The sequence below is a fragment of the Phyllosticta citriasiana genome (assembly GCF_038021145.1).
Source record: "Phyllosticta citriasiana strain CBS 120426 chromosome Unknown IWZ02scaffold_28, whole genome shotgun sequence".
NCBI classification, from domain to species: Eukaryota; Fungi; Ascomycota; class Dothideomycetes; order Botryosphaeriales; family Phyllostictaceae; genus Phyllosticta; species Phyllosticta citriasiana.
Window position 1 is genome coordinate 1 of NW_027117305.1, and position 22,503 is coordinate 22,503.

Below are 22,503 nucleotides of genomic sequence, written 5' to 3' on the forward strand. Positions count from 1 at the left end.
CCCTAACCCTAACCCTAACCCTAACCCTAACCCTAACCCTAACCCTAACCCTAACCCTAACCCTAACCCTAACCCTAACCCTAACCCTAACCCTAACCCTAACCCTAACCCTAACCCTAACCCTAACCCTAACCCTAACCCTACTTATTTAGGAGTATCCCCTATTACTACTATAAGGCTACCTATTAGGCAGCCTAATTATCTTACTACTACTACTACTCTTTTATCTAAGGTCTACTATTAATAACTAATTAAATATTAGGAGATTAAGATATAGGCACGTAAGTTAACTCCTTTTTAATAGTAATAATTAGTTATAGTAAGCTAGTCTTATAATAGTAGGATTAAAGTACTAATCTAAGTAAGTATATATAGAGAATTAGTACTTTAAGCCTAATACTTTAACTATAGGATCTATCTAAGGATATAAATAGTTAGAAACTATAATAAGCCTAGAGTATTTAATTAATTAGGTCTAGTTTATACCCTTAGTTAAAGCTTATAATATTAATATCTACGTCTAAAATATTATTAGAGGGAATTAGATATATTATATAAGATACCTTAGCCTTTACCTTCTAGGTTTATAACTCCTTATATTTATAAGTTAGAATATCTACTATAATATTCTCCTTTTCTAGCTAGTAGGCGAATTATATAGCGAACTTAGTAATTTTCTCTAACTAATAAGCTTATCTATCTATAAGGGCCTTTTTTATTAAGAAATACTATAGCGCTAAATAGTCTATAAGGGCTAGAAAGGGATTTTATAGGCTAAGTAGTATACTCTACTACTCTTATAGTTCTTAGATAATAGCTAAAAGCTCTTTATTATAAATTTTATACTATATCTTAGGGTTAGATATCGTCTTAGAGTAGAAAGTAACTAGTTACTACTCTTTTATAGGTTATCTCTATAAGAGGACTCTAGCTACTACTCTATTACTTATATTAGTCTTAATCTAGGTTTTATGTAAAGGGTTATAGTATATAAGTACTAGGTTACTAGCTATTATCTTACGTAGCTAAAAGAAAGACTCTTTTTTAACTTCGCCTAGGGGGCGCTACTTCTACTTAGAACTAAGTTTCTTAAGTAGATAAGTAACTTATCTATATTCTAGTATAAAGTTATAGTAAAAGTTATAAAACCTAAGAAAAGATTAAAGTCCCTTTAAGGTAGTAGGTATCTTCTATATTTATATAGTCTAGGCCTTCTCTAGGTCTATAGTAATTCCCTTAGTTAAAATAATATATCCTAGAAACTTCGTATAAGTAATAGAAAACTTAGACTTTCTAATATCTACTTAAAGGTCTATATTACGTAGAATTATAAGTACTATCTAGACGTATTTTTTATATTCTTCTAGGTTCTCTAAAATAATTAATAAATTATTAATAAAGATAATAATAAAGTTATCTAAATAGGGAAGTAGAATTAAGTTAATAAATTACTAGAAGACGGCTAGTCTATTACTTAATCTAAAAGGTAAGACTTAATACTTATATATCCTATATCTTATATAAAAAGTAGTAAACTCTTTAGACGCTTTATCTATTTAGATTTAATAAAATACTTATTAGATATTAAGCTTTATAAATACCTTACCCTTTCCTATATACTATAGTAATTTAGAGATAAGGGGAAGAGAGTATATATCCTTTTTTATTAGCTTATTAAGTCTATAGTAGTCTATATAAAATCTCTATCCTCCTTCTAGTTTCTTTACTATAAGTACTAGAGATCTATATAGAGAATAGCTAGATATAATAAATCCCTTCTATAAATTTTCGCGAATATATTTCTTTATAGCCTAGAGTTACTTATATATTATACTATATAATAGGCTTAGGGGTAAATAAAAATCCTAGCCTAGATTAAATTTAATCTAGTAGTCTATACCTAGATAGTATAGTAGTAGGGTATCTAAATCTTATTTTAAAAATATATTAGTAAAGTCCTTATATACTAGGAGAAGCTTCTCTTAGATAAGTATTTTAGTATCCTTATCTTTATCTAATACTTCTTTTTAGGCTCTTTTAATATTATTAATAGTAAGGACGTATATATCTATCTAATATTCTCTAGTAGTATCTATAAGTAATTTAAAATTAACTTCTTTTCTAAAAGTATAAATTAAAGTATAGAGCTTATCTCCTCCTTCTAGGTCTACTTAGTCTATTAGATAAAGGTTTTTCTTTTTTATAAAGATATATGAAATAGTAAGTAATTTCTAAAAGGAAGGAGTAGTTTTTTTATTATACTAAATAAGTATATTTATCTAGTAGTCTAAAAGAACTTCGTTCTATTTAAAAAACTATCGTCTAAGGATAAGAGAATAGCTACCTATATTATAGATAAAAGCCTATATATAGATAATTCTCTTATTAATTTCTAGGTTTAGGTAGTATATAAAATAAATATTCGCCCTAGTTTTATTATTAAATCCTAAGGCTTATAGGATTCTACTAGTAATCCTCTATCTTTAGATACCCCTCTATTAGAGAAAGGTAACTACTTAAGGATAGATAAGGTATATTATACTTATACCTAAATTAGCTAGTATAGTTACGTTTATTACTACTCTATTTATATATACCTTAATATATATAGTAAACCTAGGTCCTCTAATAATTTCCTATAGGTCTAAGCTAGGTTAGCTAGTAATATATACTATACTAAGCTATATACTAGATATAAGATTATTATCTAACTTACTACTATCATACGGTAGGTCTTTAAGCTTAATTAAGTTAACCTCTTTAACCTTAACTTTACTTAGATAGTTCTTTACTAAATGCCTATACTAACTATACTTATAGTAGTAAATATAGGAGAGGTCTAAACTTTCCTCTAAGGTTTTATTATAGCTTATTATCTAGTCCTTAAGTATAGATATTATCTAATCTACTATTATTATAGTAGATAATTATTACGAATCGTTAAGCGGCTAATATATAGGCTTTTACCTAGAGACTATCTACTTAGTTAGATATATATAAAATTAAAAAGAACTTAATTAAAGTTAAGTAGTTAAAAGATAAAGTTAAGTAAAGTCTTCTTAATTATTATAAATATAGAAGATACTATATACTCTTCTATCTTCTATATATATTTATATAAGAAGTAAAATAAGACTAAACTCTCTCTTTACTACGTGAATTACTACTTTAGTTACGTTATTAAAATAGATAAGAAATTAATCTTCTTATTACTATACTAAGTTTCGTTAGCTATTAAGTAGGCTATATATTCTTAGGAGTATTTATTATCTATTAGTACTACTAGCTTATATAGCTTAGCTAGTTTACGTAGCTTAGTTATAATTAGCTTTAGCTTATTAAGTAATTACGTAAGGGCGTAGTTATAATATACTTATATTACTAGTATCTAGTATCTAATAGCTATTACGACGGTATCTAATAGCTATTATAATATTCCCTTCCTAATAGGAAGCCTAAGTTAGCTTATTAGGTACTTATATAGATAACTAACTAGTACTATTTTAGTAAGGGCGTAAAGTATAGAACTACTAGGTATATCTTATTATTAGGTTTATAGTTTAACTAACCTTCTTTACTACTACCTTAATAATAATAATAGATCTTACTTCTATTATTTTATCTTCCTATTACTCTTAGCCTATCTCTTATTTAAGTAACTAGCTCTAGTAATAACTCTAGTAATAATAGTAAGTCCTTCTATTTATAGTAGGTCTAAAAACGCTTAACTAATTATTACGTAATAGTATCTAATTAACGTTATTACTCTAAGCGTCCTAAAGGTAATATAATGCCTTAAGAGAATACTAAGGTAACTTAAGACCGTTATATAAGACGTTATATATAATTAGCTAATCGTCTATATATCTAGAGTTTTAAAAAGGTAAAGTAAAGCTAACTAGTCTAGGTATAGTATCTAGCTCCTAAGAGCTAGTATATATTACTATTCTACCTATAAATCCTTATATAAACGTTATATAAGCTAATTTACCTACTTTACCTTTATATACGCGTTCTAGTAGCCGTTATATTAGCGTACTACTAAGTATACCTTCGCGTAAAAGTAATAATAGTAGTATTATTTATCTAGCTACTTTACCTACGGAATTACTAGTAGAACCTTTAGATTAGGACTTAGAGGTAGATACTTCTAATAAGATTATAGTCTTTATCCTATATAAGGCCTTTAAAAAACTCGCTAAGGTATATATTACTACTTACTTATCCTTACGTAATAGCTAACTCGTTATAGAAATCCCTTAGTAGTAATAAAACTAGCTAACGCGTAAGGCGTATATTAGGCCTTAGTAACTTAGCTTATTATACTATTATCCTAGTTTCTAAGAATCGTTTTAATATTATATCTATAGAATCTCGTAGTTCTTTATATAATACTTACTTAATCTAATACGTAGGTATTAATTAGGCTACTAGTTATACTAAGTACTAGAATAATCTCTCTACTTATATCTTCTATAGTTACTATAAGTTACTAGGTTTCTTATAGGGTTATTATATAAACTACGTCTAGGGTACTAGTAACCTTAACTATACTATAAGTAACCTTACTAGTACTTATCCTCCTAATTAACGTAAAAGATATAAGGATAAGATATAGTCTAGAGAGTATCTTACTCTTTACTATATAATAGATAACTAGGTTAATAACTTTCTCTAGGGCGCTATTAAAGGTATAATAAGGCCTAAACTTAAGAAGTCGGCTCTAATTCCTACTAAAGAGGAGGAAGAGAAGTAAGGGTATAAAAGATAAGAAATAAAATTAAAATAGAAAAATAGGATAGATAAGAGTAAATTAGTTTATATAGATAAGAGTTATTTACTATAGCGTTAAAGGATTCTCTTTACTAGAGTATAAGTAGTTTAGTTATCTAATTACGTTTCTTCCTATAATTCTTATTAGAGGAAGGCTCTTTTCTACTTTTCTAGGTTCTTTAGTAGTCTAGAAGTAGAAGGATTAGTAGTATAGAAGTCCTCTACTTTTAAGGGGGCCCTAATAAAAGAACTTACTATATACTACTTATTATCTTAATTATATCCTACCTATTAAACCTAATACTTTAAAGTTCTATAAGTAATCTTACTTATATAGATAAAGTTAACTTCCTATTCTTACTAGTTATTAATAACCTTAGGTTCTAGCTTAGTATATCTCTATTATAGTAATAGGTCTATAGCTACCTTATATAGGTAATTAGTATAGAAAAGATTTATAACCTTTATACTTTTTAGAAGATCTAATTCGTACGAATATCCTTTTATTCTAGTAATCTTAAATAGTCCTATATTAGGAGCGTCTAATTTTAGATTTAGCCGGTCTATTATCTAGCTAGTCTTCTTAATATAAATAAAGTCTCTAATATTAAAGTTAGGTATATAATAGTATTTATTAGCTTATTAGTAGTTCTTTTCTTATAATTAGTAAATTAATTTATAGGCGTACTTATAGGCTTCTTATCTTCTTTTTTAGAGAGACTAAGCTATAGACTATATTCTACCTTTAGGTAAAGTAGTTATTATTATATAAGTAGTCTAGTTATAATATATATATAGTATAAAGCTAGAGTCTACTTCTACTAGTATAAGATCTATAGCCTTATATAGAAGGGTAGCCTAAGCTAAATCTATTAATAGTAGAAGATTAGACTAGTTATTTTAGTAGTAATTAATAAAGGGTCGTAGTTAGTATATAAGGACCTAATTTACTATCTTAGTAATTCCATTTATCTAAGAGTAATAGGCTAAATTAAAGTATTATTTAATACTAGTTAACTTATATAGCTCCTACGCGAAGGCTAAAATAAACTAAGGACCTTAATCTAATAGTATACTTTTAGAATTTCTAAAAATTTAGTAGACGTAATCGTAAAAAAGTTAAGATACTTCTTTAGCGTTAATTTTCTTTATATAAGGTAAACTAAAGGTTCTTTAGGATAACTAGTCTATAATAATAAGGATATAATTAAATCCCTTTTAGTCTTATAGTATCTCTTTAAAATCTATAGCTAGGTATTACTAGGAATAGTTAGGAATTAGTAGAGGATATAGGAGGCTAGGTATCTTATTAGTAAATTTATAGTTCTAGTAGTAAATATAGTAGTTTCGGCTATATCTCTTAAATATATAAGTCTAGCTAGGCTAGTAATAGTATCGCCGTAATAGCTTTTATATTTTATTAATTCCTAGATAGGTAGTAATATAAGTAGTATATATTACTTTAATTATTCTTACATAAAGGTTATCCTAGTTAGGAACGACTAATATACTATAGTAAAGAAGTAATCTATCCTATAGCTTCTAATATAATTCGTTTTCTAGTTAAAGACGGGCTATTTCTCTCTATAGTTTAAGATCTAGGTTTTCTCTATTTATATAGAGAAGTTTATTAAGGAAAATTATTAGTAGAGAAACTTCTAGCTCTATTATTATAAGTAGGACTACCTAGGAAGTAGGAATAAGATACTACTCTTATATAGTCTTTACTTTCTCTTTTTAAGTCTTAAGTTACTCTTACTTTCTTATAAGAATATCTATAATAATGTTTTCCTTTCCTAGTTAGTAGGTAAACTAGACTTAGTACTTAGTAAGTTACTTAGCCTATCTTACTTATTATATAGATAATTAGCGCTTAGAAGTAAAGTATTCTAATGCTTAATAGTCTATAATTACGAGAAAAGGTTTATAAAGGCCTATAAGTATAGATCTCTATTCCTCTAGTCCTTATATAATAGCTAGAAGTTCTTTATTAGGTATTCCGTAACGGAGTTTAGCGTCTAATATTACCTTAGAATAAAAGGATACTAGTTTCTATTCGTAATTTTCTTAATATTATAATAGAACTCCTATAACTACTCTATTACTTACGTCTATTTCTATACGAGTATCTAAAGTTAGATTATAGTTTATAAGTAGTAATTTACTATATATTAGTTTCTTAAGGTTTCTAAAAGATTCTTCCTTAACTAGCCTAAGTTATTACTACTTTACTTTTAAATATAGTTTTTCTAGTAGCCGGCTAATTCGTCTATAGTTAGGAAGGAATCTCTAATAGAAGTTATAGAATTCTAAGAAAGACTAAAGAGATTAGAGGGTTATAGGTAATTACTAGGTATAAATAGGTTTAATTTTTTATAGGTCTATTAATATACCCTTAGTAGAGATAATATATCCTAAGAATTTCATATAAGTAGTTAAAAACTTACTCTTTTTTATATCGGCTTATAGTCCTACTTTTTATAATCGTTATAGAACTTTAATAACGTGTTAAGTATAATTATACGGGTTTTTAGAAACGATAAGAATATTATCTATAAAAGTAATAACGAAATCATCTAAATAGTTAAAGAGAACTTAGTTAATAAAATGTTAAAAAGTAGCGGGCCTATTACTTAGCCTAAAAGGTAAAACGCGGTATTTAAATAGTCCGTATTTTATATAGAAGGTAGTATATTCCTTAGACTATTCTTAAAGTCGGATTTAATAGAAAGCTTATTAAATATCTAGTTTTATATAGACCTTTCCTTTACCTACTCTCTATAAGAGTTCTAAGATAAGAGGTAAAGGATATAAGTTCTTCTTTATTTAATCGTTTAACCGTTAGTAGTTAATATAAATTTACTAGCTACCTCCGGGTTTTTTTACTACTAATACTAGAGAGGCGTAGGGCGCGTAACTCTTAGTAATAAATTCTTTCTTTAAATTCTCTTAGACGTATTCCTTTACTATAGTAAGCTATTCTAGAGATATTCTATAGAGGGGACTTATTAGTAGGCGTAGAGAATCCTTATATATAAGAGAAATTTAATAATTAACTCCTATATAAGAAGGTAGTAGCTAGTTAGACTCTTATTTTAAAAAGATATTATGGTAGTTCTTATACTTAGAGGGTAAATAATTATTAAGGTATTTATTAAAGGCTTTATCTTTATTAGCTTCATTAATATCGTCTAGTATAATAGAATAAAGATCTACTACTTCTATTAGTATTTTTATAGGTAGGTTAATTTCTATAAGAGAGGTAAAAAAGGTTTCTTAGTTATTAACTTTAATATTATTAGAGATATATATTAAAGAAATTAATTAGTTTATCTATAAAACTTTACTTCGTATAGATAATTTTAGAATATTTAAAAGATTTAAAAAAGAAATTTAGTCTAGAGGACTTAACTAAATAAGTTATTAGTTTTAGTAATCCGGAAGAATATAATAATATACGAGGAACTAGTAGCCTAGAATAATATTATAGCGCCTAATATCTAGTACGAAGGTATATATTATAACTAGCCGATGTTAGAAACGGAATTATAATTAATAAACGAAATTAAGTTACTTATTTATGCGTTAGTTAAACCTAGAGACTTTAAGGTTCCTACTAGTAATCTTTCTTTTCTTAATCCCTAATTCCCTAAGTTATAGAAGAAGTTAAGAATAGATAAAGCTAGATCTATTTACGCTAGTATTAACTAGAGTATAAATAGGTATAGCGTAACTACTAGCTATAATTATAGTTCGTATAGTAAATAGGTATCCTCTAATAAGGTTATAAACGTTTACCTATAAATTAGTAATTTATAGAGCTCTAAGCTTATATCTTAGGGAGGAGACTTTCCCTAAGACTTATTATTTTCTAATAAAGAAGAGTATAGTTCTAATATTATATACTCTTCTCCTTCTTCTTCTATTATAGTATTAACTATCTTTACTTTAGTTTCTAGGTACTATTAGATAAGGTATCTAAATTTTCCGTATTAATAGTAGGGTCTAATATTACCTTAGAGTTCTACTTTTCCTTTACGTATTAGATTTTCCGTTATCGCGTAAGAAGTAGATCTCTATAATAACCTTAAAAAAGGCTATTCTCTTAAACTTCTACCTATTAAAAGAGTAGATTTACCTACTTATTTCTATTATTATTTCTTTATATAGTCTTCCTAGGATAATAAAGATACGTTTTAACCGTTTTAGTACTTAATTATACTTTATACGATAGGGTACGCCTTTTAAAGGTATTCTTTAAATAAAATAGAGTCGTCTTATTTAATTCCTACTAAATAAGTTTATAGTAGGGGATCTAATAAAGAGTAAAAATCCTCTTTCTATTATTTATATAGAGGGTTAGCTTCTAAAGCTAGGTATATAAACTCTAACTAGAACTTCTAAAGATCTATAGAAATTTTATAATAAAGGTCCTTTAGCTTCTTCTTTATATTCTTTTACTAGTATAGATTCTTAAATACTTACTTAAGCTAGTAATATAAGTCGGTATTAAGGACTAGATTATCTATCTTTATATAGGTATAAAGAAATAGTACTAAACGCTATACTATCTTACCCTATATTCTAGAGAGGATATAACTTATAATAGCTTCCTTAGTATCTATAGTAGTACCTCTTTTAAAGTAGTCCTTATTACTATAGATTTTATTATTTATAAGGAGCTACTAATACTCGTACGTAGGGTTTTAGCTATTTATTAATTTAGGTAGGTTAGGTACTCTTAGTATATATTTCTTCTTCTTCTAGGATCTATTCTCTTCTAAATACTATAAACTTATTAACTTAATAGTATCTTTACGTGACGAAGTTTAATAACTTAAAATCCTTTCTACTAAGTTAAGAATAACTTATTTAAGAGTCTTAATTTATATCTTTACGTAAATAGTAATATCCTAGGTTTATCTCTTTATAAGAGGAGTAATCTTAGATTAATAGTTATTAGCTTCTTCTAGTAGAATATGCCTAAAAGCTTCTTTAACCTAAAATTATATCGCGTAAAAAAGACCTTTCTCTTATACTTACGTATTAAGCTTAACCGGTAATAGGGAGTAAAAAGATTATAATAAGAAGGGGAGTACTTATCCTCTTCCTTCCTCTAATTCATAAGGTAATTTAGTACCTCCGCGTAAGGGTATTTATTATTAACTACTAGACTCCTCTTAAGTACTAGTTACGTAGGCTTAATTCTTAGCTATACTATCTATATATAGAATAGTCTTCTACTTTCTTATAAGTAGGTATAAAGAGAACGCCTCCTTAATATTTATACGCTATACTATAGCCTTATAAAGACTTCTATAGTTAATATATACTTAATACTCTTTAGTCCTTAGATAATACTAATACGCCTTACTAAGATAACTTAAATTTCCTTCTTAAATAATAGATAGTCGTATATAAGGCTTAGGCTATATATATAGTATACCTAGTTTAGGTATTCTAATACCTCCCTTAGGTAATAAAAAAGTAGAACGGGAATAATACCTAGAATAATCTTCTATATCTATTATAAATCGTTAAGTAGCTAATATATAGGCTTTTACCTAGAGGCTATCTACTTAGTTAGACCTATATAAAATTAAAAAGAACTTAATTAAAGTTAAGTAGTTAAAAGATAAAGTTAAGTAAAGTCTTCTTAATTATTATAAATATAGAAGATACTATATACTCTTCTATCTTCTATATATATTTATATAAGAAGTAAAATAAGAACTAAACTCTCTCTTTACTACGTAAATTACTACTTTAGTTACGTTATTAAAATAGATAAGAAATTAATCTTCTTATTACTACATAAAGTTTCGTTAGCTATTAAGTAGGCTATATATCCTTAGGAGTATTTATTATCTATTAGTACTACTAGCTTATATAGCTTAGCTAGTTTACGCGGCTTAGTTATAATTAGCTTTAGCTTATTAAGTAATCGCGTAAGGGCGTAGTTATAATATACTTATATTACTAGTATCTAATATATACTCGCGTTACTAGCGTCTAGTATCTAATAGCTATCGTAATAATTACTTAGTTTTTCTAATACTACTTAAGGTAACTATATAAGTAGTATTAGTTATTAGTTCTTACCTCCTAGATTAATTATTAGAGAGTAGAGAGACTATATTAGAAGGAGGTAGAAAAGGAGTATTCTTATATAGGCTAAGGGTTTTTACTAATACCTCTACGTATTATTATACGTACTAGTAGTTCTTAATTAAGGTATTCTTAGTTATATTCCTTATCTAAATAAGGCGCTCTTTCTCTATCTAAGTAAGCTAGAGGGTATAATCCTATACCTATTATATACTAGCGTTAAGCGTAGTATTAGGATCCTCTAAGTACTCTATAAGTACTTAACTAAGAGTAATAGTAACGTTATCTAAGTAGAGCTATTCCTAGATAAGAGCGTTAAAATACTCTATATCTATTTTAGGTAAGGTTAGCGTAGTTCCCTTAGCTTTAGATAGGTTTATACTAGTATAAAAGTCTAGTCTTAAAAATAGATTAGGTAATAGTAGAGCCTCTACTCTAGGTTTAGTAGCCTAAAAGGCTATATTATTATATACTTAGATACGACCTTCTACTTAAGAAAAAACGGTTCTTAGTAGAATATAGTTAGGAAGAACTCCTTACTTAACCTAAATTCTTTATATACTATCTTATAACCTTACGCGGTTAATATAATTTAGGGATACTACTATTACCCTAAAAAATAAGGACTTAGAACTAGAAAAATTAGCTAGAGATAGTTATATATATAGTAAGCATTACTCTACTATTACTTAATAGTAGGTTAGATATTAGGAGACCTTTCTAGGTCGTATAATTCCTCTAATAAAGAAAAGAATTCTTAGAATTATATTATATAGTAGTAAAATAACTAGTAAGTAGGGGGTATAGCTAAAGTAGATCTACTAAGAAGCGCTTAATTATACGTAATTCTAAGAATACTCCTTAATCTAACCTAGGCTATACTACCTTTTATATACCTTTATTAGATAATAATAGGATTACCTTTATCTATAAGCTAACTACTATCTAGCCTTATACTATAGTCTACTACTCTATATATATATCTAAAGTAGTATATATAGTTAAAGAATTTATCTAGGGTAGTAACTATTTTATATAACTCTTATATAATAAGTTTAGTCGTTATAGTATATACCTAGGTAGTTAGATAGTTTACTACTTAGGTAGACTAAGTTAGTTTATCTATTAGTTCTACTAAGTTAGTTTATTAGGAAGTATATTAGGCTATATCTATTATCTAGGGTATAGGCTATAATAAGTAAGATCTTAGTTAGTTTACCTACTTAGTACTTATACTCCTTCTTATTAGCCTAATAGGCTATCTACTACTACTATAGTAACTAGATAATATTAGGATTTAATAGACTAGTAGTTATTTAGTAGTATAGCTACTAATTCTACTATTATATATAGAGTACTTCCTACTACTATTAGTATACCTATTCTATAAGGTAGGCCTACTTATCTAGGAGTAACCCCTACTACTACTATAAGGCTACCTATTAGATAGCCTAAATATCTTACTACTACTACTCTATTATCTATAGATAACTAATTAAATATTAGAAGATTAAGATATAGGTATTTAAGTTAACTCTTTCTTATAGTAATAATTAGTTATAGTAAGCTAGTCTTATAATAGTAGGATTAAAGTACTAATCTAAGTAAGTATATAGGTAGAGAATTAGTACTTTAAGCCTAACTCTTTAACTATAGAATCTATCTAAGGATATAAATAGTTAGAAACTATAATATTATTAGGATCTCTTACTACTATAAGTAATAAATAAAATAATAGTAGATATAGAATAGTAGAGATATAGTAGAGTATAAAAAGAAATAATAGAGGTAAAAAGTAGAAAGAAAGAAAATAGATTTACTAGTAGTAACTACTATATTAGTTTAGTCTAGTCCTAATATAGATAGACTATCTATATTAAAAAAAAAGCTTAGACTACCTCCTCTATTTAAAAAAAAATATAGATAGCCCTATCTACGTTATAGCCTATAGGGTAGGTCTTACGGAAAAACTAACTAGTTATAATCTTTCCCTTACGCGTAATATGGCCTAGGGACGTTCTCATAGTATGGAACGATAATGATATTCTTGTCCTCGCTTGCTCTAACCATTGAATTTGTGATAGGGTGTGTTAGCTTTCGGCTAACGAGAAGCTCGATGCAGGAAGGTCCATCTTAGCTGAGGACCTCCGTGAGCGCAGGCTTAATCTCTTCAATTTGACTGACTTTCACAGAGCTGTTGCCGAGTCCCCTTGCGATCATCGCATAGTCCGTATTCTGACTTAAGGACGAGACGGGTCGCGACGAAACTTTTTCCCCGTAGATAAGGTCCTGGCCGTTGGCACTCATACCCCAGCAATGGTTGTTCACAACCACAGTGAGAACATTCAGGCCGTGTCGAGCGTACGAATCGAGGTCCATGAAGTGGAATCCAGCGGAGCCATCGCCTTGAATATTGACAATCATCTGGTGTGGTGCCGCGACTGCGCAACCCAACGCCTGGCCGAATCCTGAACCGAGGAATCCGAGATATCCGGTGCTGGACACGATGGTGTGTGGTTTAGCAAGCTTGGCTGCCATCGCCGCCCAGGAAGCGCATTCTCCACCGTCGAAGACAACAATCGGATCTGGAGGTAGCAGAGAAAACAGCGCCGCAAGCGCGTGGTAAGGATGGATTTTGCCGTCCTCCGTTGTTCTTGGTTCTTTTTCAAAAGGCGTTGGTATGTCCTTCAACGCGGTCGCAAGTTTGATCCACTCTGGGGATGATTGGACCGGTATCTTCGGGAGGCCAACGTTGAAAGCTTGCAAAGCTTGGCCGACGTTGGCAACGATTCCGACATCTACTGCAAATGTTCTCCCTATTTCGCCGCCGTCAGTGTCGACCTGAATAATTTTGCAACCTTTGTCCGGGATGATGGAGCCTCCACGACCACCAAGGAACATTCCAGTGCGAGCTCCTAGCAGTAGAATACAGTCCGGTGGTGCAGATCCCACTTGTTTGAGTAGTCCCAGGGCATCTGCAGAGCCGGCAAAGACTGTACTCTCGTACAGCGGGAACAAGAAGCAGAACTTGCTGTTGTGAAACACAGGGATTTGCGTTGACTTGGAAAATTCCAGCAGTGCATTGACAGTCTGCGATGAGATCAGCGGCCCGTCGTTTTGCTACGCAGTTCCCGGTACGAGACTTACTGAAGCAGACCGCGCTCCACTTCCGATGATGATTGCCGGTCTCTCTGCCTCCTTTAGAAGAAGCAGAGCCTCATTGACGGCGCTCATGCTGGGGCCTGGTGGGAAAGGAAGAGGGCTCGTGATTGCGCCCCAAGAAATGCGTGACGCTTCAATTGGTGCAAACAGTACGTCGATTGGAAAATCTACAAGTACGGGTCCTGCATTGGTTCAATCAGAATCGATTCCCCAGGGTCAAAGGATTTGGGAAACTGACCAGGAGCGCCCGCTGTCGAAATGTGAATCGCGTGGGCCACGATCCGAGGTATGTCTTCGGCATGTATCACTCGATGCGCGAACTTGGTCAGTGGTCTTGCGGCAACCACTTGATCGATTTGTCCTTGAAGAGAATTGTTCTCTTGGTCTCGGAGTGGCACAGACGACGTGATGCAAAAGATGGAACTCCGATCTGCCAGCGCTGTCGCCAATCCAGGAAGACCGTTTCCGTAACTTTTCATGCGAGGTCAGTTTCTATGATCCGTAAAGTGAAGGAAAAAGACTGACCCGCTGTTAGCAGTGACGAAGCAGATTCCAGTCTTTCCAGCCATCTTGGAGTAGCCCTCGGCGGCCTGCACCGCGACAGTTTCATGGCGAGTGTCCACCAGTCTGATCCCAACATGGTCACATCCAACCAAAAAGGCATCCAAATGGCCTCCGTGTAAACCAAACGCGACTTCAACACCGATCTGTCGAAGACATTGGGCCAAAAGGTCACCCCCTGTCAGCTCACGGTGAGCAGGATATCTGAGCGGAAACGACATGGCGTTGTGCACAAGCAGAACTTCTGAGACTCGCTAGCAGTGCTTTAAAGACCCGACATCCAGTTCTTCGACGCGTCACATAATCGCGGGGCAAAGCAAATTGAAACCCCGCATACAGCCACGCGGGGAATCCCTCACCACCCTGACGTGTTCCTTGCCAGATTAGGTACTGATCGCGCCCGCGCCGTGCCGAAAGTGAGATCACAAATGCTTGGCCGCAGTTGGAGCACTTCCATTCGTTTCAAAAACAAGTTTCGGCCATTGCCATTGATTGACTAAGCTTCAAGAGGCGAAAGGCTGATAAACCTGTCGTCGGCTTGGAAGCATTGCGGCGCCCGTCATTACGAGCTGGCCGTAGCAGCATTCTCAACAACTTCGGAGTTTTCAACTCCAACCTCGCCAAGAATGGACGCCGCTTGCCGTTCCCGCTTCATCCTGTCAAGTGTGTCGGCAAGAGGCTCCCCGTCGCTCTGACACAAGTTGCGAGCCGCAGCGCGCAAACCCTCTTCGACTTCAAAGTACCGACCCTCTTCCGAATAAATCAGTTGCCCGTGCCGAGATTGATCGGCCATTACTAAGACCGCCGACCGGGCTACGACGTCGGACCCTTGGAACCTAACTCCCATGGATTTCAAGAAATCGCCAGGGATCATGTTTGTCGCAGTCCAAGCCGGCGCAAGCGCGTTGATTCTGATGGGAAGCTTTGGGTGCAGCAGTGGTGTAAGGGACCGCAGCAGCCCTAGGACTCCATGCTTCGCTGTCGCTGTTCAATCTCATGTCAGTCTATTTGTCCAATTCATCTCTTTGGAGGTTTAGACTTACTGTAATCTACCACCGGAAAAATCTGGAAGCCTTGAAATGTGAGCATAATTCAGTAAACAGCTTAGAATTCGACTTACTCGAACCCGACGCGGTCAGGACAATGCTTCCTCCACGCGGGTCCTTTTTGAAGTAGTGACAGGCTAGTGCTGCTGTGTTCATCACACTCTTCAAGTTGATGTCGAGGACTTGATGGTCTGGTTCCATCAAGTCGCCATTCTCATCAACATTGTCCCTCAAAAGGTTCGTCTTTGGGCCGATTCCTGTGCTCTTTCAGTCGAAGCCCCAAGCTTGCAAGTATGTGCGCACCTGCGTTGGCAAAGACATGATCAATTCGCCCATGTTGTTTAATGACCTCCTTGAAAGCAGCGGACAAGCTCTCCCAGGAAGTGACATCGAGAGGTACATATGACAAGCTCGGTTGAACAACATCTGCTGGCAGGGGATTGCGGTCTCCGACGACAACTTTTGCGCCAATCTGGTGGCATAGCAAGGCCGTGTCCAAACCGATGCCGGACGCGCCACCTGGCATTGTCAACCCGATCAACATCGCGTTTCTTGGGTCAAATGAGCTCACCCGTGATGAACACCACGTCGTCCTTGATACTCAAAATGTCACCGTCGTTGATCTTTACTTCCGTCATGGCGTCCAGATGGTTGGTGTTGAGGTGGAAAGGCGGATAGCCGTTGAAACAAATATGAAGACAACTTTCCGGAAGCCAAGATTGGAACAGAAACGGCGCGGAATTTGTACTCCCGGAAGACTCCCCGCATCAATTCGGACCCTCGGTTGCCTTCATTGTGCAATTCTTGAATAGTTTTCTCCACGAAGCAAGGGCCAAGAAAACGTTGCAGGATATTGTTGCTTCATTGCACGCGTTGATTGCAAGAACTTCGCTTCTTGTTGTCCTCCGCGAATCGGAGACTGAATTCGCATTTCACTAACCGATTTCTCAACACCAGACTCTTTCGCTTTCAGAATTCCTTCTTCCAGAAAAGGAAACCTTTGGTTGTTGCCGATGCCCTCGATGCATGACGCAACTGATCAGGCCCGGAAAGGCTGTCTTCCGTGATTTTTGAGTCTCCACAAGGCGGTGGATCTGCACTCATGTCTACGCTCATCACCGCGATGGTGAGCGCTGAGCCAAAAGCCAAGGAACTGGTCGCTTGAAGGTCATTGACGGGCCAGTGGCTTGACCGGATTATGTGCCACCAATTCATGAGACTGGTCCGCAAGCTGGAATTCGATTGCCCAGAATGTAGGAGCGGTGCGAAGTCGCACTCCTCGAAATGATACCCGAGGTTACGTTGTAGGATCCCCAGCTTTGATCTTCACTAAATTCGGCAATTCTGGCATCCGACAAAAGAGCAGCTGCGGGGCCGGCGTAGCGAGTTCGGGGATGCCGAGATCCCGTCGGACCACCATGCCACCTCTGACGAAAAGGGCCGAGCGCGGCTCTCCTGGATTTCAGCATGCGCGTAATTTTCTTCTCACTTCTTCCCTGCCTAGTATTTGACAACCAGCGTTTCTTTTCGACGAGACTCTCAGAATGGCGAGCTACTCAGTGCAAGTTGAAGCGCAACGAATTCTCGAAGAGAATCTGCTCAAAGATGCAAGATTGGGGATCCCAAGAAGTGTTGCGGATGCAGCAAAGAAGATTGAGTTCACAGGGGGTGACTCACAACCATTCGTGCCATCTCCTTGCAAAATGACTGAGTCTGGCTCGGCCTTGACCGCTCTCGTTGCAGCGAGTGGGAGCGCAGTTGCGGCGGACAGATATGGCCTTGACTACCAGAAAATCGAGGTCAACACGTAAGTACTCCGATACCTTGAGTCGCGAGCAAGAATTGCACATTTGTCACTCACCAACGAGATTCTTCTGACGGAGTTACAGTGACATTGCCACCTTGTTTCTGGAGTCTGTCTTGCTGCCAACAATCAACGGTCAGCACTACTTGAAGAATGAGCACATGCAGAAAGAAATGGCGAAAGCGGACATTTACCGGATGAGTGAGCCCATTCACCGTTTCTCGACCAATGTCTATCAAACCAAGGACGGCCGTTGGTATCATCTCCATGGATCCATGAATGCAGGACCGACGATGAAAATGATGCAAGTCGAAGAGCAAATGGTTTCTGAAGATGAAGCGAAGAAGATTTACGCCGAAAAGGTGGCGCAGTGGGACTCGAAAGAAATTGAGAAAACCGCAAATGAAGAATTCAACCAAGCTGGCACTGTGTGCAACTTTCCTGAAGAGTTCTTTGCTTCAGAACACGTAGGTGTCGCCCGGCGGCCAAACAACAGTACGGTAGCTGACACGATCTAGGGCAAAATCATGAGTGAAGAGCCGCTCTGGACCACCAGGACACTGCCGGCTCCACGCAAGGCCTGGCCTCAGGTAACTGCCGATTCCGAGTACAAGCCACTTGCAGGTATCAGAGTCATTGATTTTTCGCGCGTCATTGCTGCTCCGGCCATATCGAAAATCTTGGCCCTTCTTGGTGCTGAAGTGCTGAAGATCTCAAACACCAACCTTCCGGAGGTTGGAGGAGTCTTGATTGAACTCAACACCGGCAAACGGGATGCCAGGCTTGATCTCAAGACTCAAGAAGGCAAGGAGGCTTTCACCGCATTGATTGAAAACGCCGATGTGTTGGTGGATGGATACCGTCCTGGCGTGTTGTCGAGATTGGATTTCGACTCGGCTTCTCTGCGGAAGCTCAATCCGAGTTTGATTTACGTCCGCGAAAACTGCTATGGATTCAAGGGTCCTCTTTCGTATCGCTCGGGCTGGCAGCAGATCAGTGATTGTCTCGTTGGCATCTCGTGGCTCCAAGGGAAGTTTTTGGGTCTCAACGAGCCGGTCGTCCCGCTCTTCCGTAAGTACATGAATGCTCCCGGTTTGTCTCTAGCACTGACGGGCATCAAAGCCAATTCCGACTACCAAACGGGTCTTGCCGGAGCATCTGCAGTAGTCGGGGCGCTCCTCTCCCGTACCAAGGACGACGTTACCTTTGACATTGACGTTAGCTTGACACAGTACAACATCTGGTATTACCGGTTGGGACAGTACGATGAAGAGCAGCAGAGAAAATTGCGTGAACGCAACCAAGGATTTGAATTGCGCCACCACGACGACATGCTTAGCCTCGTCATGAAGACACATGCGACTATCCAGAGGTCCCGTCCGGATATTTTCACGCATCCAGAGTACTTCTGCAATATGAGCGGAAAGGAGTGGGGCCTGGAAGATGACATTCTGATCCTGGCACCTGCATTCAAATTCGAGAAGTCGAAGCTGGAATACTCGGTTCCCTCGGGCTCGCGCGGCAGGTCCAAGCCCGAGTGGTTGTCTTGATGGGATATCTTGCATATGGAATCATTGTGCAGCGAAACTTCTTGCTTGGATATGAATCGGTGAATGAGACACGAGCAGTCTGGTAGAAAATTCATCGATAGCCAAATTCATCAATAGCCAAATGTCTTTGTTAAATTATCGAATTCTTGTCCAGTGTAGGAAAAGAAAGACTTACACTGCCAGTCGAAAGACTTTTTGCCGATACTTACTCTTCGTTGATGGAAGTCGAGGGCATCGTGTTTGCGAGGTTGTCCCGAACAGTCTTCCACTGGGAGATCATGGTGGTGAGTGCTTGAAGCAGTGTCTCAAAGGCGTCATTGTCCGGCTGGTATAGCTGCAACTTGGTCATCTTGTTCATGGTCTGTCTGAGATCCAGGGCGACGGACCCCCACTGCTCGAGTGAGTCTTCGATTTCGAACGAGTAGTAGAATTCTGGCCTTTCTATCTTGTCAAGAGACGCGTTGCAGCAATCAATGTATCGTCTGGTGATGCGCTCGACTTTTTCTTTGAGAAGGTCCCAGGGGCTGGAGGGCACGGTCAAGAGCTCTTCGATAGAAAGCTTATTGTTTGCGGCTAACTTGCCTGTAGTGACAGGCGTTGATTCGGTCGAAGAAGAGTCCTTAGAAGAGCTTGGAGCTTCCTGAGGCTTTACCTCCTGCTGCTGAGCGGTTGCGGTCTTGACGTCCATGTTGAGATTTGGTTCCTTCCTTGATGATTGCCTTGGGCAGATGTCGAAGTTGTGGTTTGCTTTGGTTCTTGTTTTCCGTTGATGGGACATACGTGCGGCTTCCACTTTAAGTATGCGCATCATGCTGCTGGCATTGTACCCGAACAATAACAAAATTGCTCCAAAAACAACCAAAAACAAAGAAGCCATGTTCGAGATGAAAGGGCATCCATGAAAGACTTGTATGGCGATGAAAGAAACTTCGGCCAACAGATCAGGAGTGAAAGAGCATCGACACGTTGTTGAGGCCGTTGGCAAAGACGCCCTGAGCGCTGTCGGCGGACCTGCGACTGTCGCAATGTTTCGCTGCATGAGGTGTTGCTGGAATGCAGCCGCTCCGCCTTGGGAAGTGGTTGAAAGACAGCAGCGACTGGAACACACTGGGAATTGGGCCCAGTATCTATCGGCGAGAGATGCATCCAGAGAGATGAATCGAAACAAGATAATGATTATTGGTCGAGATGGTGTTGACCGCGGGCAGGCATATGGTGGGCGAGCAGACTTCCCAAACATGGCCTAGCGCGGTCGCGTCGGCGCGTCCTCCCAAGCCCAACACCAGCACTTCCAGCGACACCTCTCCCCGCAACCTTCAACTCAGCTTGCTCTACGCTCATAATGGCCACAAGCACGGCCCGTCGATCCACTGCAGGCCGTAGCGCCATGCCCTCCAGCAGCATGCCGACCGGCGCCCTCAGCAACAGCCAGCCCGATTACCAACCGCCATCTGCACCTCTCAACGCGTCTGGTCACCAGGCTCTCCGTAGCATCGCGACCCAATCCCAAGATCGTCTCATCGCACATCTCCGTGCCGCTGCCGAGTACCTTGACTCTTCTGCGGGCCAGATCAACGAACGTCTCACCGAGCGCAAGCAGGCTGCGAGTCTGAAGCGCAAACATGATGACAATGGAGAGCAGACGGAGGAAGCACAACGTCTGGCCGAGCACTTGTCTGTTTTGCAACCCAAGGTGGAGGGCATGACAAAGCGGATGGATGAGGCTCTGCGTCAGACGATAGATGGCAAAGAAATGGCAGCGCAGCTTGAAACGGCATTGAACGGTGTTAAGGACCATGCTTTGGGTGCTACTACCCAGGCCACGGCAACACAGCGCTCCGAATGGGACCCGACTATGCCAGGCCAGACGCAAGACGGAGTGGTTGCTCCTTGTGTAAGATTCCGCCGGGATTTCCAAGAGCACAAGGACAGATACCATTCCAAGTCGCTCGGAGTCCGCTACTCGGAGCATACAGACTACGTCAAATTCAAAACCAGTGTCCACATGGCATTGCAATCTGGAGAACAAATCGCACCATTGCCCCACAAGAGTACCTGGTTTCAGGATGGCTCCAATGCCGGCCAGGACGATGCGGACAGCGATGACATTGTCATGGAGGGCGAGAGCATCAGGACCACCTGCCCCATTACGCTCGCACCTTTCCGCGACCCTCTCAGTAGCGACTTGTGTCCGCATCACTTCGAAAAATCCGCCATTCTGGAATTGATTCGAAAGAGCCCTCTAACGTCGGAGAGGAGGACACAGAGGGGTGCGATGCAAGTCAAGGTGGTACAGTGCCCCACGCCGGGCTGCGACCAGGTACTTCTCAATTTTATTTTCGCGACAAGCAGGCCAAACTGACTGATTCGTAGATGATTTCCGAAAGTACGCTCAGCGTACGGCAATCATTCATCCGCACGCTGCGCCGCCTGGAACGCTTACGGGAAGCTCGAGAAAACGACTACGAGGACGAGGAAGATGGGGGCGGGTCCCGGCGAAACCGGTCTATAGTCCTTGGGTCAGACGATCGCTATGCAGATGTCGACGGAGATATTGCTGCTGGGAGCAGTGGGCCAGAGGTCAAGGTATCGTCCAGCTCTGCACCTCCACCGTCAACGGCCAGGACGAACGATCACTCAGACAATATTGTCGACCTGGACAGTGATAGCGACGAGGACGAGGACGAGGATGAGTGAAGGTCTCACAGCATGCAAAGTCAATGTCGCCGCAAGTTTCGGCCACCTCGTTTCTTTGCACTTGGTGACATTGCCTGTCGATAGCGGAATAAAGCGAACTCATTGAAATTCCTGCGGCCCGGATCGCTTCATGACTTGCTTCGACCGAGCTCCCGTCCCATTTCACGGCGACATCTTATCGTCCTTGACGCACTTGGTCTCCCGGCTTTCGTCCTCAACTTTGTACTCCCAAGCCCTCTGCTCTTTCAGCAACCTCGCGTCCACGACGACAAATTTCTTGGATCCGCCCTCTTCGGATACCGAGACGCTTGAGCCGACCTTGTGCGTTTGAGCGGGCTACGCGGCGGTCAGAATATTCGTCACGTCGGCTTCAGTGTCTGAAAAGCTTGCTGGGACTTACGAGACGCGGATTAGATCGACGCGCAAGACGTTGGCTGGCGTCGCCGTTTGATTGGTCCTGGATCATAATGCGACCGTTAGACAATCGGCCACTCTTGAGGGCCGCTGCGTCACATACCTCGGCCATTTTTCTTTGTTGTCGACAATTTCGCTCTGTTTCGTCGACGAGGTTTCTGCAAGTCAAAGAGACGTTTGAGCGAGAGCAGCTTGTTTTGATCTTTAGTACATGGACCGATGACGAGCTCGCGTGATAGATACGGAGCCTGCCTAGTACCTTGCCAGAGTCTCTCCAGCGACCCACAGTTTCTCGCACCTTCCAGATTTGTTTAGATTATACGTGCTGCCACACGTCCTATCCTGTCCATGCAAACACACTTCTTGCACTCAAACGGCTTGACATAAT

General features: G+C 37.7%; 5 protein-coding genes across 5 annotated transcripts; 2 read left to right on the forward strand and 3 right to left on the reverse strand.

The window, feature by feature from the left end:
- Positions 1-12,873: 12,873 nt before the first annotated feature.
- On the reverse strand, positions 12,874-14,877 carry IWZ02DRAFT_478045 (thiamine pyrophosphate enzyme, N-terminal TPP binding domain-containing protein; the record flags this gene model as incomplete). Its single annotated transcript, XM_066769064.1, has 5 exons — positions 14,569-14,877; positions 14,282-14,514; positions 14,029-14,225; positions 13,027-13,971; positions 12,874-12,993 (listed from the first exon to the last, which is right to left on the reverse strand). The coding sequence occupies exons 1-5, from the start codon at positions 14,823-14,825 to the stop codon at positions 12,874-12,876; spliced, it is 1,752 nt and encodes a 583-aa protein (XP_066617355.1). The 5' UTR covers positions 14,826-14,877.
- Positions 14,878-15,232: 355 nt separating this feature from the next.
- On the reverse strand, positions 15,233-16,288 carry IWZ02DRAFT_363146 (uncharacterized protein; the record flags this gene model as incomplete). The annotated part of the gene is made up of 5 exons (XM_066764344.1): positions 15,233-15,588; positions 15,648-15,677; positions 15,725-15,907; positions 15,954-16,169; positions 16,222-16,288. Coding segments are annotated over 5 exons (852 nt in total), but the record flags the coding sequence as incomplete, so codon positions are not given.
- Positions 16,289-17,064: 776 nt separating this feature from the next.
- On the forward strand, positions 17,065-19,107 carry IWZ02DRAFT_167119 (CoA-transferase family III domain-containing protein). The gene is made up of 4 exons (XM_066762145.1): positions 17,065-17,457; positions 17,540-17,921; positions 17,973-18,525; positions 18,577-19,107. Exons 1-4 carry the CDS (start codon positions 17,195-17,197, stop codon positions 19,002-19,004), a joined length of 1,626 nt encoding a protein of 541 aa, XP_066617357.1. The 5' UTR covers positions 17,065-17,194; the 3' UTR covers positions 19,005-19,107.
- A 74-nt stretch (positions 19,108-19,181) lies between these two features.
- On the reverse strand, positions 19,182-20,182 carry IWZ02DRAFT_466572 (uncharacterized protein). The gene has a single exon (XM_066768508.1). The coding sequence runs from the start codon at positions 20,041-20,043 to the stop codon at positions 19,210-19,212; it is 834 nt and encodes a 277-aa protein (XP_066617358.1). The 5' UTR covers positions 20,044-20,182; the 3' UTR covers positions 19,182-19,209.
- A 105-nt stretch (positions 20,183-20,287) lies between these two features.
- On the forward strand, positions 20,288-22,156 carry IWZ02DRAFT_167159 (zinc-finger of the MIZ type in Nse subunit-domain-containing protein). Its single transcript, XM_066762146.1, has 2 exons — positions 20,288-21,324; positions 21,378-22,156. The coding sequence occupies exons 1-2, from the start codon at positions 20,347-20,349 to the stop codon at positions 21,699-21,701; spliced, it is 1,302 nt and encodes a 433-aa protein (XP_066617359.1). The 5' UTR covers positions 20,288-20,346; the 3' UTR covers positions 21,702-22,156.
- The last annotated feature ends 347 nt before the right edge of the window (positions 22,157-22,503 follow it).

What these genes read in the sequence shown, in the direction of transcription:
- IWZ02DRAFT_466572 (XM_066768508.1), bottom strand. Translation starts at nt 20,043, where the DNA reads ATGCAGCGAAACATTGCGACAGTCGCAGGTCCGCCGACAGCGCTCAGG.
- IWZ02DRAFT_167119 (XM_066762145.1), top strand. Translation starts at nt 17,195, where the DNA reads ATGGCGAGCTACTCAGTGCAAGTTGAAGCGCAACGAATTCTCGAAGAG. An exon ending in CAGAAAATCGAGGTCAACAC is followed by an intron (nt 17,458 to 17,539) that starts GTAAGTACTCCG and finishes ACGGAGTTACAG; the next exon opens with TGACATTGCCACCTTGTTTC. An exon ending in GCCGGTCGTCCCGCTCTTCC is followed by an intron (nt 18,526 to 18,576) that starts GTAAGTACATGA and finishes CGGGCATCAAAG; the next exon opens with CCAATTCCGACTACCAAACG.
- IWZ02DRAFT_167159 (XM_066762146.1), top strand. Translation starts at nt 20,347, where the DNA reads ATGGCCACAAGCACGGCCCGTCGATCCACTGCAGGCCGTAGCGCCATG. An exon ending in CCACGCCGGGCTGCGACCAG is followed by an intron (nt 21,325 to 21,377) that starts GTACTTCTCAAT and finishes ACTGATTCGTAG; the next exon opens with ATGATTTCCGAAAGTACGCT.